The 19,171-nt window shown below is 35.1% G+C and overlaps 1 protein-coding gene across 1 annotated transcript; it reads right to left on the reverse strand.

Moving 5' to 3' along the window:
• Positions 1-12,415: 12,415 nt before the first annotated feature.
• Positions 12,416-18,650, reverse strand: LOC126759325 (piggyBac transposable element-derived protein 3-like). The gene is made up of 3 exons (XM_050474059.1): positions 18,093-18,650; positions 17,082-18,026; positions 12,416-12,484 (listed from the first exon to the last, which is right to left on the reverse strand). The coding sequence occupies exons 1-3, from the start codon at positions 18,648-18,650 to the stop codon at positions 12,416-12,418; spliced, it is 1,572 nt and encodes a 523-aa protein (XP_050330016.1).
• Positions 18,651-19,171: the final 521 nt, after the last annotated feature.

A 19,171-nucleotide genomic window follows, 5' to 3' on the forward strand; every position in this document is an offset into this window, starting at 1 on the left:
TATAGAAAACATGTAAAAGCGTGTAATTCATGAAAATTTGCAAATGTGGATGGTTTTCATTTATCTAAGTATTCAATTTTAATTGTTCAATTATAAAGTTCATTTTACGACTTTATTTAACCCATATAGATTTCGTGTCGACGAAAGAGACACGGGCTAATACTGCAACTATTATATGAAATACTTACTTATGCATATACTTATTCGACGTCTCAGAATAAAGTAAAATAAAAACGAATTTAAAGCAAGTAAGAAGCATACACAGTTCAAAATGCAGTCAAAGAGACATGGAGGAACATACATCAGCAACAATGAGGGTCATAGGGTACATAGCAGACTGTCTGCAGATTGAAGGCGACAAGAAATGCAAAGGACAAAAATCTTCGTCGTTAAGTATTATTGATTTTCGAAAACTACTTGGTTGTTTATACCATACACATGTATGCCTGGAGTATTTCCATTAAATGTTAATTTCCAGCAGATACAGGTCAGAGCTCTGTACATGTACTATGTATATTCTCTAAAATAAATAACTTATTACACACAAATTATCCCCTATAATAACTGCTACATTGCATTTAAATACTTTAAACACCATTTTTCTGTATCCAGATTCTGCTTATTTCTCACTATGGCGTCACGTAACTATTTGCCGCATTGCAATGGATATCATATAATCCATATGTATGTATTTAAAGTCGAGTAAAAAGAAATACATTAATTTTTGAAAGAAATATAAGGTTTATTTAGGATAGTCAGAATGATCTGATTAAGGTAAAATATGTAGTATGCACTGTTCAGAGTTTGGCCGCAGGGGTGCAACTCCCTGCTATAGATCGCGTATATTTGTAAAATGGTTTTTTATAGTTTTTGCTATATTAAATAAATAGTCAAGGGCATATTTTTGATGATGACAGCGTTGATTTTATCTCTTTTAGTTATATGCACTTTGCATGAGGATAAATAACATAGTTTACTCTTTAAAAATGAATATCATAAAAGCCATATGTACTTATTTAAGGTGTAAAATAAATGCATTGATTTTTGAATAGAATGGATGGTTTTATTTAGCGCTATTATAATAATCTGATTTAGGTGAAATATGTATGCACTGTTCTAAGTTTGGCCGTACGGAAGCAGCCTACTGCCAAATTCACTAAACACAAAGATATCGTATGTACATATATCGTAACCCGATTGTACTTATTCAACAGGAGATACACATTTTTATTATTAAATATAAGTATTTGTAAAACAATGGATTTTTAGAATCTTTATGATTTATTGTAATTTTGTAAATCTATTATGTTTCCATTCCGCAAATATTCAAAATTTTTAGCATTGTGGTACTCAAAAAGTTTAATGTGTCAAACATTCAAAAACTTTCCTACAACTTTGTTTTAACTGTCAACTGCATATATGCAAAGGGAAAATAAAAAGTGGGCAACGTTGAAAAGCCAGTTATCAACCAATAGCTGTTGCGGTATTTTGTTGCATTTCTGGAGATCAGTTGAGACAATACTGAAATTTGGAAGTGGCTAATATACTCACAGCAGTTAAATCTAAAAGCTAAACTGTAATTTTAGTATATTTTGAATATATCGAAAAAAATGTAAGTTCTTGGCTTGCGTCTGAAAAGTGTTGAGGAACAACAAAACTAACCATAGCAATCATCAACCCCCAGACAACCAGAAAACTAATAGGTGGTGGTTATACATCAATTATTTTTCATGATCACTTGATTGTTTCCGTTATTTAGCAATTTGTTATTGGGTTTCTTATTTCCTTACTAACGTGAATGTTCGGTAAAAACTGTTAGCCAATCAAGGAAAATATTTCTGTATACTGTGTGTTTGTTTGAGTAGATAGATCTTGAATTAACAGTGGGGGGAGGGGGGTAGGGGTGTTTTAAATTTTTTATGTATGCGGTAAATTAATTTCTGGATACAGTAAAGCACTCTAGAATGGAGCGCTGTGCTTGTTGATAGGATTGTATTTCGTATTTGATTAAACTTGCTTGTAGAAATATACAAATTATTCCATAATTTTTAAGTCGGTCACAGCTATGTATATCAATAGTCGTATCAAGAAATATATTTGCCAATTGGACACAGAAATTCTATTATTTTAATGCATTGACTTAAAATATATGTCTATCAATTTTTCACTCTTCAATTCACAAAAAAAATTGAACAACTCTGCTCATTATATATTGATGTTTTTTACACACTTCTGTACAAATATATTATAGGCCTCTATTAATGAGTAAGAGACAATACATAATTCTATATATTTACATTAATAAGTATGTCAAAACTACAAAATAATGTTAAATGTTTCCCTAAAGGCGCAAGTATAAGAGTATTATCCGGTTTTCAATTGTGACAAATTTTGTGGTATCTGTTCGTCTGGGTGTGTTTATAATCCTCTTAAGTTCATATTTCATGCGCACTTATTTCTCGCCGCAGTGAAAGTCTCCCCGATTTCATTACATTTAAGAAAAATATGCCGTCTGTTGCAACAATGATAAAGCGTGCTCGCACGTTATTTAATGCCCAATACTCTGCATTTGCCTTTTACTTGCATACCTGAAATAGACTCAAACAAGTATCCCTGTAGGGAAAAACATTTTTTCATAAATTTGTTTTTCAAAATGTTTTGCCTTTTCCATAAACCCTAATAGTAGAGATTTGTTTTAACTTTTATTTCCTTCACCTTTTTAATAAATATAAATTTATGCATTTTAAAGTAGCTTTGATTTATGCTAGTTTCCTATGATATAAACACCATATGTCAATACTAATATAGATGTATTGACATTTTATTATTTATTTTTCCATCCTAAAGATCTCTAATATATCAAAAACCGGCAGTATTGAATTTAAAGTAGCATAAGCTATTGCGGTTAATGATATTCGCCATTCCAAAAGTATTAATAAACATATTTTATACAAATCCCATGAAATTAAGTGTTTCACGTTTTATATGCGTATTCGCATAATCTTATTCTATTATCGTTTTAACAATCTACTATGACACACATACGAATATACATTACCTTTCTTAAATTGGGAGATATTCTTAAAATTTAGGATGCTTCATAAGGATATAAGAAAGGTAGCAATAAGGTAACCGTAAGACATCCTCTAAAGTGCAATCAATGTTCGTCTATTTTTATGGTGAGCGACTATGCTGTTTATCTTTGCTATCCTTAGATTAGTGCTAGTTCAGCCTTTCTTAAAAGTGTCTATAAACAAAATTTTCAGAGAACAAAACGAATGTTTTTTCGACCCACCCTAATATATATAATACACATCTGTAAAAGAGTTAAACAATTTGGCATAGTTTATTCTAGAAACGATTCGTTCCCGAGAGCTATCACACTTAAAGTAAATACAGCAAATACATGTTCTTTTTTACTTGCTGGTTATTTGATAGAATCAAATAGAATGTCTTAACATTCTATATATTTATACGGTCATCAATATGCCCCTATCATCTTTGTTAACTGCAAAGCTAACAAGAAAGGAAAATTTCCCCGCAAGCCTGGCCATAGCTGGACAACCCTTAGTTCATATGCTGTCGCAAAACTGGATAGTTGTAGGCATTCGAACTGATTATTGCTTTATCGGTGTCCTCGCAATAAGGTTGCAAGGAAGTGTAATATAAATTAATATAGTGTACCATATATTAGTACAAACGCGAACTTCATCTTGAGGATCCGTCAAAGATCTTAATCTAACCTAAATTTACCAGCTTTACAGGGTTTCAAGTATCTTCGTTTTCTCATATCTCATATATAATTATTATCAATTTAAATCACATCGCGGTCAGCCTCTTTGCTTGTTTACATACCCATTGAACCTGAAATGCACCCCATCGCTGAACAAAATTTGGCTCGGAAATTTCGGATCTTCTTGGAGCTCAAAAGCCCATAGAGCGAAGCGATGTCGCTTGGGAAGATCGGGCGGCTTCAGTTCTTGCACAAGCTGTACACTTGTACGCTTTCAATTTAAGATCTCGACTTAAAATGCGACAAGTCATTCCATACGTCAGTTCGTGTTGCTGTGAACGGCGCCGAATCGACTCTCTACGGTCTTCGTGTACACTCAGCTACGCTGCTATATTTTTTTCACATCGAATATTATCCAATAAGATGCATGACAATGTTGCGAATAGTACGATCGGATCACCCGTTAGTTGTAAAGAATATCTCACAAAAAGTGTTCATCGTTTGTTAGAAAAAATAACGGATATAATACCATGTATGTATATATTTAAAAAACACACAGGGGGTACTTTCATGTGAACGCATATATTTTACCACTTTTTAGGAAAATTTTTTTTATGCGGCAACAATGTTCAATCATTTTAATTTTTTTAATATATTTTTATTTGTATTTTGAAATGTACAAAAAAAATTTTTGTTTTCGGTTTTTACATTCTTAATATCTTTTTTTTAAATCAAATTAGTCCCCAACAAAAAAAAGTAGTTCATGGTGATAGCTGCTGTTCATGTTGTCTGAAATAAAAAAAATCGAATGGATTATTATTCAGTAGTTCTGCGGTTATCGTCCCTACCAAATATAATCAATTTCATTAAAAAAAAATGTCGAACTTCAAAAAAAAGTCACGAAAATCTTGTTTTTTTCGTTAACAATCGTTTTAAAAAAATATGAAAATATTTACGAAAATAAACAATTCTGGTAGGGACGATAACTATAAATGAGTACAAGAACATATGTAAATTTTAGAGCAATCGGTTGACAACTTTTTTTTTAGGACCATGACAGTTTCAGAAAATGATGATTCGAGAAAAATGCGTTTAGAAACGTAGCAGCAGCAGACTTGTCATGGCAGACATGACAGTCGCTTACGACACGTCGGGGACTATGAGCTGTAACTTATTAATACTATGAATTTCGGTCTGAAATTTTCACAGCATGTTTTCAATAGGTTTTACCATTATACATATTATATTTTAAAAAATTAAAAAAAAATCGATGTTTTGAAGTGAATACATGAAAATACCTACCCCCTTAAGACATTAACGGCTGGTCGAATGCGCAGCCATTTAAATGACCGAAATCCTTTCGACTGAACCAACACTTACTGGAATTGTGGCTTCAAAATGGTCCCTTAAAAGGGTTGCCAGCCTAATTATTATCACACAATGTAAAATGATAGTCACTGTAGCTTATTCATCTTACTGATATACTGGTGCGTAGCAGTTGAGTGCTTAAGAATGAGCCCTCTAACCATATTCGCAAGCAGCATTATTTTTTTTTGAGGCTTCTTATAATACTTGTTACCTTTCACTTCTCCATTTATTGCTTTCCTTTTTTACAGAATGCTGAGTTCGTAGTGGCCACCCACATTTCTTTGTGAAAGCTTCTTAGTCATTTACCGTCTTATTCTTTATTGTTATACATTGCACCCTTTTTGACATTCGATATTCATTACTTTCGTTGTTTGCATTACATACAGTATTGAGAAATGAGAAAAATTAAAAATTATATTTTAAAAGTAAAATGTACAGAAAGCATCAGTACATATTTCATTAACAACTTCCTGTAAAAATTTGTGAAATCGCATGAAAAACAAGCCCACCCTTCTTATAACGATTGACGACGCTGCGGCTTGAAGAAGTCTGATAACAAACGACGAACCACGTCCATGGTGGTCATCATCTTCTATCGATGATAAACACATTAATAAAATAAAAGAATTGTTGCTTGAGAATCGACGATTAACAGTCAGAGATCTTACTTGCTTCCTTGGAATATCGGAATGATCGGATCAGTGAAAATCATTTGAAAGATCATTTGGGCCTACGATTGTTTCAAAAATCACTAATTTTTTTCTAAAAACAGCGCCGAATTAACGTCTATGAAAAATTGCTTTACGACTACCAGGATGTCATTGGATGCATTATTAATGGTGATAAATCTTAGATCTATCTAATATCGTTGCAAAGGTGAGTCGAAGCCAAAAAAAGCAGGTCAAAGATCGGGCATATGTTGACAGTTTTGTTCGATTATAGAGGTGTGGTGCACTCGTAATTTCTTTATTGGCTTTAACCACTGTTTCGAGGATTGGAAAAAACGTTGGGACAAGTTCATTGGGGCCAAGGGAGATCTTTTTGAGAGAGAGAACATAGATTTTGAAGAATATATTAATTATTTTAAAATTATGAACAAACTCTTACTACTTTTTACACATAGTAATACATGTTAAGTGATAATAATTACCACATCTCCCATATACTTGATTACTTTGACTTTTGCATCATATATCCAAGTAAAAGAATTAATTAGGTTGATAGCTTTTTCTTGGAAGCAAAATGTAGTAATTAAACTATGGTAAGTGAACCTATGACTAAACCATAAAAAACCATTCACGGTTTCGTCAGGTAGTAAATTCTGAATGGAGTTGCAACAAATTTTAAGATAAATAGTTGCGAAGGTATAAAATTTTAATTTTAGCCCTTCCTTACTTATTTAAAGTACAATATGATACTATTTCATAAATAACATTTTGAGTAAGCACATGTCATGTGTGAACATTTCGGTGTTTTTTACCTTTTCCTTTTGCGTCATAATTCTAAAAGGATTACGAAATTGCAATTTAACTAATACCTTTGCACTATTTTTACAATGATAACCCACGGTTAGCTTAGGTTAGTCTGGTAGGCTAATGACCCACGCATAGGATCAGTTTTGGTCCTTTACTAATACCTTTGTAATGTTTATACAATAATAACACGCATACCTATATGCAAAAAATAATATAAAATAATGTACATTGAATTTTGATAAATTGAAAATGCAAATTTTAAATACATTTTTCTAAAACCGCATGAAAACTATTTTAGGAAATTTACGTGACATTTACAGACTGTGTGGCCTTACTAATGATACCTCTGGCAGTGTCTCACACCGTGGGACCCTCAAATACAAGCCTTGTTTTTGACATTTCCTGCAGCCTTCTCTGATCTGTCAGGTCTATTCTTCAAGCGTGTTCCGTTATCATACATGAGCAGTGCAAATTCCAAAAAAGTAAAATGTTTAACGTTAAATATCCGAACAATTCTTCCAAGATTACAAAACTACGAAATCTACCTTCTCTTTTTATTGTAATACAAAAAACCAACAGTATAAGAGATTATCACAAATTTTATTTTATATTTGGAAATGAACTAGCAGTAATAAAGCAGAAGCCGTGTGACCTCACCAAAATTAAATACAATATCACTATTTGTCAGTACAGTATTGCTGCTCCTACTACTTGCTTCTATGATACACTAATGCAAGAAGGCAAGAGAGAAATATATTTGCTTAATTTTAATTTTAATCAAAACTGGTAATTTAAAAATTTTGAAGCAAAGATTATCTGTGATTAATACTTCTGATGTTGTCATAAATATTTCAAACTTTAAATAAGAAGTTTTATCTGTGACATAATTTATAATTCACTTTAACAAGAATGACATTACACTGCTGCTACTAAATTATATCACAAACACGCATTTTTCGTCGATATATGTATGTATAGTATGATAAATGCACAAATCATCAAAAACTTTAACCTTTATGTCAACAGCAGATTTTTTTTGCGCACGTCAACAGCAACACACCCGGGTATGTACATACGTTTTGTATGGCAAATGGCATGCCGTTATAACCCGGCAGGTACACATTCAACTAATCGCTTGCGATTCAGATTTTTTTTACTAATATACTCACACATTTGCGTTATATCGATAATATACGTATGCGTGTGTTAACACATTCGCGTAAATTGCGGGAAATCCCGTCATTCATGTTTCCTTCAATAAAACAATTGCGGGAATTCCCGCGCTATTATCCCGCAATTTCTTCCGCACATATAAAATTGCTCTTGAAAAATAAATGCGGCAATTCCGGTAATGGCGGGAATTCCCTAATTTGTTCAAACTATTTAAAAAAAAAATTAACCTGTAGAAAAAAAGCGGGAATTCCCGCTCTTCATTTTTGTATGGAAAAATTAAGTGATTATCTGGCAGCCACCCGCTAAATTTAAATGAACGCGAACGTGTTAAAAATGGTCATGGTTAAAAAAACCTTAGCTTACATTTCTACACGGGTAACCTTGATATAGTTTAACAAATATACATACATACAAGTGTACATATTTTTTGGATTATTAAGGGTCGCTGATGATGTGGTTAGTACTTATTGTTTTGTGATTATAAGGATTACTTTAGGTTGCAAACATAAAAACTCAATCACAAAATCGCTAGTACCTGCGCTAAAAAGTATAAAATGGGGTTTACCAGTATTACGGATTTTATCATGCACGTATGATTCGAAGTGAAAGGACGTTTCTGTTTATTTTGTGGAAATAAAAAAATAAAATCAAAGTGAAATGGCAGATGGTGAATGGCTTACTCCACGACAACTAAGCGCACTTTCGTACGAAGAACAGCAAACATATTTTCGTCAAACGCTTGAAGAGAGCCAAGAAGAAATAAGTGACCACGATTTAGTAGTTGGTGACGAGGCTTTAGATGAATGTGTAGGTGATATTGGTGGTGATGACTCAGACTTAGAAGAGCCCATGTTACCAGAATATGACCCAGAGGACGACAGTGATTCTGATGAAGAACTTGAAGATGCACCAATTGAAACTGGGGAATATTTTACTGCCAGAGATGGTAATGTTTGGTCTTCGATACAACCACAACCTGTAAGATTCCGTACGCACAACATTCTAAGAAGTGCACAATCTGGACCAGTACGGGCAACGCAAGGTTTGACCATTTCAGAAACGTTCAAATTGATAATGTCAGACGAAATATGCGACATAATTATTCGTGAATCAAATCGAAAGGCATGATAGACAATAATTTATCTATATTGGGTACTTGCAACAAAAGGCGTACATTCGTGCCAGCAGCATTTGCCAACCCCAAGGGACGTGAGGCTGAATCGTCAATGTTTGGGTTCTATAATCACGTTACGATGTGCTCGTACGTGCCTAAGAAAACAAGGCCGTTGTATTATTGTCCACTTCTCATTATACAACAGAAACGTCCGGTCCTAAGAAGAAGCCATTGCTTATATTGGACTACAACAAAACCAAAGGTGGAGTTGATAGCATGGACATGTGCTCGTCCGAATATAGTACCAAGCGGCGCACAAATAGATGGCCTTTGGCTTTCTTTTATAATATTGTGGACGTTGCTGCGTTTGCTGCATACATAATATACGTTGACAACAACACTCACCTGAAGGCATATACAAGCCGCCGTAGGATGTTTCTCCATCAGCTAAGTGAGCAACTATGCAAGCCAGAAATAGAGAGAAGGGCGAATAACAGCAGAATATCCAGAGTTTTTTCAACGCGCAACGCCATCGAAGCCATGATAGGTAGGCCCATCCGAGTTGTGGATGCTGGAGCACATGAAGCGGAGGAGCGTGATAGTACGGGACGCCTAAAAGTAAAGGGGAATTGCTACATCTGCTCCAAACGACGCCCTACTCGTAAAGCATGCACATTATGCAACAAACCGGTGTGCGCAGAGCATTTCAAAGACTTGCCGCAATGCGATAGATGTAATTGAATTTCAATAATTTTAAATTTTTTCGTAGTGTTTTTAATATGTTTTTCAAAGGTATTTTATAATTTATAATAATTTTTATGCCATAAGTATTTTTGTCACTCAAAGTAAACTATACTTTTCAAATATCATCATATTTGCATGCGTTTTACTATACATATGGTATGGTATACCCAGGTATGTATGCTGTTGACGTAAGGGTGCAACTTTGTAAATGGGCTCTATCTACCAAACGGATGATCCAATCCTAACCAAAATTTGGGCTATTGCGTAAAACAGTTTTCGCTAGGATATCACCAAATTTCAAGTCGATCCGATTATCCAGTTCAGAACTACAGCGTTTTGAAAACGCAAAACATACCCAGGTATGTTGCTGTTGACATAAGGGTTAAAATGCTCCAAATATTGAGTACAGCGATATGAAAAGAAGTTTTGCCAAACATAGTTCGCAGTTTCCAACTAACTTTCTTTTCTTTTTTCATACATGTAGCATTTGAAACCAGAAATATATTCTTCGTTTGCGCCCCGTCAATCGTAAAAACCATCGTATAAGAAAAATTGCAAATTTAAAATCTCTTCGTTGATTATTCTAAGAAAAAGTGGTTTTCCAACCACCGAAAAAGGAATTGAAATCTTACAATTTTTCTACTTGGTATATTTGAAATATTTGCAAATTATACACAACCTATTATTGAAGTTGAAGAGCATTAAAAACTCTGAAAATTTTATAGATAATGTCTTGTACGAAATATTGGCCGCAGTTCAAAACATTTCTGTAGTTTTCAGAGAGTTCTGCTTTTATGGCATAACGCTCAAAATTTATACGTCATAAAAATGGATAACGTCATTCAAAAAAAAATTAAAGTATTCGCCAATCTAAACCAAATAACACAAGCTCCTTGTTGTGCGAATGGGATGAGTAGTAAAAAGGATAAGAAAAAAGTTATAATGATAAAATCGTTATATATGTATAACAACAAATAGTGCATACATTTTTTAAACATTATGTTTTTTTTATTCTCACCCCACATCAAAGCATAGTTAAATATTTACAGTGCTCTCGAACACATTTGTCACAACGCAGACTTTTTTAACGCCAGTTATAACAACCCAACAAAATCAAGTGCTTTGGTCATACCCATGTTGATATTTGGTAGAGAAAGAATGTTTGCACAGGAGCACACACATGTTTTTCCCTCAGTATGGATATATGTATATACATAACAACATATATTTATATATGTATACCGCATATGTGGACATAGAGATGTAACTCAAGACTACTGGTTGTAATAGTTAAAAGTCCCATGCATTGCACATACTATTATATACATATAATTAAAAGTGCGAACCTGCAAATACGAGTTATGGACTATGAACTCGAATTATATATGGTCATATTATATATATAACATTTCTATTCAAGGATCGTATTGTATACCAACAACAACGGACGTTATTGCAAGATGTAGACCGCCCGGCTGAAATCGATACGGACATGTGTCACGTCTAAATATGAACACATTGCGCATAAAGTTTGACGACTTGCTATTTTCGAGAAATGATCCAGAAAATTGACAGCCAAGATTATACGATTTAATGTCTTGGAATATGTTAATCAGAGATTTACGCTAATTAATCATCAAAGATCGAGGAGCTCGAAGACAACATTCAGTACACTATAGCCGAAATTCCAGCAAAATTCTACATCGGGCCATCGAAAATTGGCACAGCACTTTCATATTCTTTGAATTGGGTAAGGGGCTCTGTTGTAAAGCTGTTCGTGTTTTCCACCTTTTCAAGATTAGGATGTTGAAAGAAAACTATTCTAAGCACATTCCGAATTATAGATCCCATAACTTTGCAATAAACTCGATTGACTTATAATTTAACTTCAAGAAATACGCACGAAATACGTTTTTGGTAAAATCAGACAGTTCTCTTGTTTTTTGCATTGGACACTTCCCCAATTGTAGCTTGCCCTAATACCGTTCAGAGCGAAAATGCAATAAAAAAGTTGAAATAAAAAAAAACACAAATAAAAACCAGTTTCTTAATAAGATATTTATTATAGTCACCTTATCATATTTGCTCTCCATTCTGTGCTGGGCGTATAAGCTGCATTCCACAAACTAAAGTTGCCACAAACTCTTACAGAGTGACGCTAACCAAGTAGTCTTCAGTATCCAAAGAAAGGACTGTGCTCGTCGTATATTTTTGTAAGGTAGACAAAGAGTGAACTACGCGCAAACGCTGCTACTTTTATGGCAAACATAGTCAGCTGTTGCGTGTTGCACGTATCAAGGATCATTTAAAGCATTTGTCAGTAACCTAAAAATTGACGCAGCAGCAGTGACGTCAACTACTTTCGCAATGGAGATGGCATAATGGACAGGCAAACCGTTTAGCAGCCGAAGCTGCCAAGTGGTGTGCTTAACACGAACATGGAAAGGTAACAACAGCAGGCATATACCTACAAGTGCCTTGTCCTTAGTCACAGCTGCAACATCTATGCATTGAGATGAAATTAATGCGAAGTAAAACATGTTTTCAGATTATTTGGCATTAATGCGGGTATAGTTAGTAGTATATAAGGAATTTAACAGGAAGACTGCGATGGAAAGTTATGCAGTAGCTGAGCGCCTAATGCACTGACTTTTAAGAACCTCATTGAAAATTGTATTCGCTGGCAAGAAAATTGAATAGAAAATAGAACGCTTAAGTTAAAAAGTTGTGAAAATCACCAGTATGGTGGCACACATAAAAGCAATCAAGTGTTGAGAAGCAAGTACGCTCTAAATATCAGCACCTTTCTCACATGATGTTACATAGGCACATCTCAGGTGATACATAGCAGCAATTGGCCGCAGTTACCGTCGTTTTCTACAATGTGTTAAACGCCGTAAAGAATTTTAGAAAATATGCAGTGATTTGATTGAATTGATAAATTCTTACAACCGTATTTATACAGTTCAATCGTTTAGCATCATCTAAATTCGTAGACGCCACCATAAATCTTGCGCATAATATATTGTAGTTATATCTGCATTATTGCGTCTGTTATTTCCTAGGATAATTTCGTTCCTGAAACCCCTAAAAATTAAATTTTTAACCTCAAAAAAATTATTGAACATAAACAAGATCCTTATTTCCATTTTAAACCGTGTCTATGCATGATACTTTTCTTATGTTTTAAAGCAAATAAAATTGCAATTTAAAAAAAAATATAACAAAATTTAGTGCTCTGGAAAAAAGTTTGATTTGCCTTTTCTATAAATACATTATTTTAAAAGGTTTACGAAATTATTGTCATACATCAAATGTATTTCGGATTTAAACAGTACACGATGTCGTATAAGCAACGCAAAATTTATACGAGTAGTATAAAGCAAATTGTATGAATGCTCAGTACATTTTATTATGCCCTGAACAGGGTATATTAAGTTTGTCACGAAGTTTGTAACACCCAGAAGGAAGCGTCGGAGACCCTATAAAGTATATATGTACATATATAAATGATCAGTATGTTCAGCTGAATCGATTTAGCCATGTCCGTCCGTCTGTATGTCTGTATATATACGAACAAGTCGCTCTGTGTTTAAGATATTGTTTTGAAATTTTGTAAACGTCATTTTCTGTTCAAGAAGCTGCTCATTTGTCGGAACTGCCGATATCGGACCATTATAACATATAGCTGCTATACAAACTGAACGATCGGTATCAAGTTCTTGTATGGAGAACTTTCATATTTGACGAATCGCCAAACTGTATGTACGCTCATAACTTTCATACGACTGAACCAAATTTGATAATTTTTTTTAAATGTTCGTTGAGGTTCAAGGATGGTTTTTACGGAGAGAAAAATTCGAATAATTGCCGGAAAACCCCTAAAAACAGCCCTTTTCTTTTTCCCATACAAACGAATGAATGTTTGTTTGTTAGTAACGCTAAGAGAACGGCTGAACCAATCTTGATGAAATTTTCAGAGGTTGTTCGTTGTGGATCAAGGAAGGTTTAGAAATAAAAATACCTTATACTTTTCATGAAGAAAAGTCGGAAAATTGGATAATTCCAAAAAGTACAAATTTTTTTTTTTCAATTTTTGTTTGTTTTGTTTTTCAATATTTTGATTTGTAAATTATTTGAATCGTTCAATTTCGGTCGCTTGCTTTTTTATTCCGGCTATTCAAAAGAAAAATTATTGAAAATTATTCAGTGAAAACTTTACGTGTGTTTCACACAAAGAGGTCAATTGCAGATTGAACTTTGTTACAAAGCCACGAAGAGGTCGCCCTAATATCGGTCGGCGTTCTTTTTGCCATCAACGTATGGCAGCCCAAGGCAAGGCAAGGCAAGAAGTACTTCCAGGATGCGGTGACAAACGTGCGGAATTATGGATCGCGGTCAATCAGCAAGCGATCGTCACGATGTCACAGCATGACTTTTCAAACAACAGTTACGATGTTTGATTGACTTTATCTTGAAGCAACGTATATGTGGTGCTGTTGGATGCTAGATGTATGTACTTTGTTGAGTGGCAAAAGAGAGGTTTTCCGCATTCTTCTTTTGATGATGGTTACACCAGATCAAATTGATGAAATCATTTCTGCGGAAATTCCTGATGTAGAGAAAGATCCAGTATTATACGAAGTGGTGGAAACCAATATGGTTCATCTTTTCGGTTTGTATGTCTGACAATAAATGCATGAAACACTATCCACGTGCTTTTCTTTCGGAAACACAAACTGGAAATGATGGATATCAACTCTATCGGCGTCGCTCACCAGATAACAGAACATTCAGCAATCAACTTACAAGAGTTAATATCGAAGTTGACAACACATGGATCGTACTATATTCACCATTATTGTCTAATTCACATTCAAAACTCATATCAATGTTTAATATTGCAGTTTGGTGAAATCGATAAAATACGTTTGTAAGTACGTCACCAAAGGAAGCAACATGGCGATTATTGGTCTTGAACGATACGGTCGATACGTGAACTGCAATAAAGCGCTTTGTAGGATATTTACTTTTGCAATTCATGAACGTTTTCCGACTGTTGTGCGTCTCGCAGTTAATTTGGAGAATGGCCAAAGAGTGTATTTCAACCCAAAGAATACAGTACAGCCAGTGGAAACACCGCCAGCAACAAAATTAACATTGACGAGTTTTTTCTCAACTTTCGTCAGTGATCCGTTTGCGAGAACATTGCTCTATTCGGAAATACCCTGATATTATACATGGAATGCATCGTCGAAGAAATAGTTGCGCAGAAAGCAAGGCCAACCAGTAGATTGACATCCAGATGTGTTCTCAACTAATGCATTAGGACGAATTTACACAATCCACCCGAAAAACGACGATTGCTTCTACCTTCGGTTGCTATTGATTAATGTACGCGGTTCAACTTTATTTGAGTCATTGCTTACTGTGAATGGTACGGTGTGTGCAAGTTTTGGAGAAGTAAGCCAGCAATTACAATTGCTGGAACACGTTAATCACTGGAATGAAAATGAAGTTCGCACACTTTTCGCGATAATCATTTCGACATATCAGCCTTCAAATCCGCGTCAATTATGGGATACGAACAAAAATGACATTGCCGAAGACATTTTACATCGCCTTCGCTAAAAATTGGAAATGGTACAATTTCGGTTGATACTTCCGGTGGTTCGATATCAATTCCATCTTCCCTTTATCAATTCACGAAAGATGAACTCATCACAAATGTTCGGACATTGGCCAAATTATCGTAACTACGATTCCTTAAGTGCACGCGCAATGTTAGCTGCCAAAAATACCGATGTTGTTGACTTAAACTGGAAGATTCAAAGTCAAATTCCGGGAGACTTGCGCTCATACAAATCGATCGATCGTCTTGACAATGAAGACGACGCCGTGAATTATCCAGTGGTATTTCTAAATTCTTTGGACAGGCTTGGTATGCCACCGCATCATTTGCGTCTCAAAGTAGGATCGGTCGTTATTATGTTTCGCAATCATCATGCCCCGAAACTGTGTAATGGAACCCGACTGATTGTGACGCACCTATCGAATACAAGGGGGCAGAATGCTTGATTCTACGAATTCCTTTGAGTTCTAACGATTTGCCATTTCAGTTCAAACGTATTCCGTTTCCAGTGAAAATTGCATTTGAGATGACAATCAACAGGACAAAAGGATAGTCGCATAGTGTGTGGCATAAATTTGGAAATGCTATGTTTTTCACACGGTCAGATATACGTGGCGTGCTCACGAGTTGGTAAACCAATTTTCTGTACATGGGAACAGAAACCAAAAATGTTGTTTATCAAGCTGCGTTACATTGAAAAACAAAAAAATGATAAATTTAACTTTCTTTTCATTTCAAAACACATTATTTCACGATGCGGCGTCAAGACGACATAACTTTCCTCATGCGAGAATTGGAAACACAAATATCCGGTAAAGAGCAGAATATTGGTATTCTTGGCTGCGATTCATACCACAACCAAAGCAGGAAGCTAACATCAAGTTGTGTTAGACTTCTAAGTTCTTTATTAGCGGTTCCACCTTCTTTCACAAGGAAATCCATATATTATAGTATACATATATGGACCTGTCAACCAAATTGACCAACTTTGCGTAAATTGGAAGTGAAGACGTTTACTACTCAAAATAGGCTCACATATGTGGAACATACTCTGAGAGACGAACACTCTGGGTTACGTCCTCAAGCTGTATGACCAACGGTACAACAACTATAAATAATGATCCAGCCTGGTTGTTAGGTGTAGGTAGAAGTACTTGAGGTAATATTAGCTATTGCCTAGATTATTTTATTATTTAACCCATTTCCAATTGGTGTTCGATTAATTGAACAGCAAAGTTGTCTATTTTGAATAATTGTTTTAGCTGTGAAGGTAAATGATATCAGGACGATAGTGAGTATCATATATTGCTTTGATATTTTGGCTATTTGCAAATTATATTTAGCAACCCCCAACTCCCCCTTAATTTGATTGGGGGAGGGGTTGAAAAATGCCTTGCCGGTAGACCTTTTTTGTAAATTATATTAAAAATATGTAAATAAATAAAACTAAAAAAATAAACATGAGGTCTTATAGGAAAAGAACCAAATATTATTTTACAATAAAAAAATCAACACCTGACAAAACATGGATGGCACAGGTATTACTCAAAATGGATGTTCGATTAATCGAACAGTGGCGGTCATCACATACAACATATCGTAATATAACAACATATCGTAATATAAATGAATAGACAAACTTATTTCAGTAAAAACAAATGTTTATTGAATATTGGCTATTTTTGATTATTTAGATAGTATTTCATGGAAATCTTTGAAACACTTCGAGTGCATATGCTTGGCACATTTTTCACACATCCAAACTGTTGGTTTTCCACAGTCTTTCAATTGACATCGACGACATTTCCCTTGAGGTTGATGGACGATGAGGTATTCACCAACCAGATTTGGTAAGTTGCGTGGTCTTTGGAACTCCAGATCTTCATCCACCTCCAATGCTTCTTTTTCATCGGTCAACAAAAGAGACTCAGTGACTGACGACTTGAATTGTTTTTGGCTCATTGGCTTCTCATTCTTATATTTCGCGACCAGACAATGCAATTTCCTTGCATTCACAGTGGAAGAATTTACGGTGTTTATCCAAAGTGGCCAGTACCATCTCTTTCCACGGATGTTTACTCGATAATTTTGAATGGCATTGTCGTGGAGATCAACGCCACCCATTCCTTTGTTATAATTGTGAAGCACAGCAGTTTGATCCACGTTGACAAATTTCCCATTTTCTCCCAGGCTCTTCTTAGAAGCTTTAGTTGCCTTTTGCCAATGCCGAACAGGGTAGAGTGGCAGAATCTGGTCATGGTTTGTAGCAATGGTGACCTCCTTATTATCTTGCCAGCGACAAAGGGTTATCTGCTTCTTAGAATCGTACATATAATCACGTGCGCCGCGAGGCAGATCTTTACCGGTCTTCATATTTATAGCTTCCCCAGCTACACGATTGCAGCGAACAGTTCCAGTTGCGCAGAACCCCTTTGCTGATAACAGGCACAGAAGATGATAGGAAGTGAAGAAGTTGTCGAAAAATACCACGTGACGCATAGGTGCTTCGACGTTGCTGAGTAAACGGAGAACGACATCAGCTCCAAGACCAAGCTCTCTGTTGTATTCATCGGATTGTCCACAGTATGGTATAAAACTAAACAAATAGTCCGTTGACGAACAGAGGCACCAAAGTTTATATCCAAAACGAATCGGCTTTCCCAGAATAAACATTTTGCAACTGTGACGGCCGAAATAAGGCACCATCTGCTCGTCTATAGACAAAAACTCTGACCAAATGCCAAACTGTTTGAACTTTCTGTTTATGATGTCAAAGAATCGACTAAGCTGAAATCATTAAAATATAAATAAGGAAACTTGAATAACGATAGTGTAATAATTTATACATAGTACCTTGGCCATCTTATCATTAACATCTAATTCATCATTATTCGCAAAATGAATGTATCTCTTCACATGCATGAACGTAGCTCTTGCCTGTTGTACTATTGCAATTCCCAATGACAGCTGCGAAGACCAATAATCCTCAATTGAAGGCAAAGTGTGGTAGCCCGATATCAGTAAAATCCCCAAAAATCTTTTCAATATAACCACGTCCAAATGAAAACCAGCGTTGTTCTGGGCCGCAAATCGGTTAGTCTCAGTTATGATATAATCCAACACCTCCCCATCATAAAACTTTGAGAATAATTGTATTGGTGACAGATCCTTTAGTAACTCACACACATCTTTCTGCATATCGGTCAACGGAGCTTCCTGAGGCGATATATCGTAATGAAACTCCTCCTTTCCTTTGTTCCTGGACCATTTTGGAGTTCCAAATGAACTCACTGGCTTGTAGCTGACTCTCGGTTTCTTTTGAGGTGGACCAGTCGATTCAGCATCCGATTTGGACGTTGATGGCAAAGCCTCCCGTTGAGTTTCCACAACCTCTTCATAAGCAATATCCATATGAATGTTTCGCTCTCTCTCAATTTACAAATAGCATCTCAGTCAAAGCAGTTTGATCTTCATTAATTGCGATGGTATTCTCGTCGATTAATTCTTCATCGGATAGTTCATGTACATTGGGTGGGAGTACGTTGACACACTGAACCGGATTTTCGTCATCGCTCCAATACTCTAAAATATCTTCAATATTCCTCATTGTTGTTTTCTTTGAACGTGCCACTTTGCAATTCTGGAATCGAGGAACAATACAAACACTCGGAATTACACATCAAACGAAACTATATTCTAATAGATTCTCACCATTTATTTTTCGAAAAACTATTAAAATGTAAGAATATGATAAGCAGGCACAAAACAAGTCTTTTCTTCTGAAACACACAAAAGAAATGTCAAAGCGCTATCATTTGGCGGGAAAAATTGACATTTCGCATTTGTATGGGATTTTATGGTATGTGTTCACCGCCAGTGTTCGATTAATCGAACAATTTAATTTTTGACATATCGGGAAAACGGGAAGAGGT

Source organism: Bactrocera neohumeralis, chromosome 5 (genome assembly GCF_024586455.1).
Source record: "Bactrocera neohumeralis isolate Rockhampton chromosome 5, APGP_CSIRO_Bneo_wtdbg2-racon-allhic-juicebox.fasta_v2, whole genome shotgun sequence".
Lineage (NCBI taxonomy): Eukaryota > Metazoa > Arthropoda > Insecta > Diptera > Tephritidae > Bactrocera > Bactrocera neohumeralis.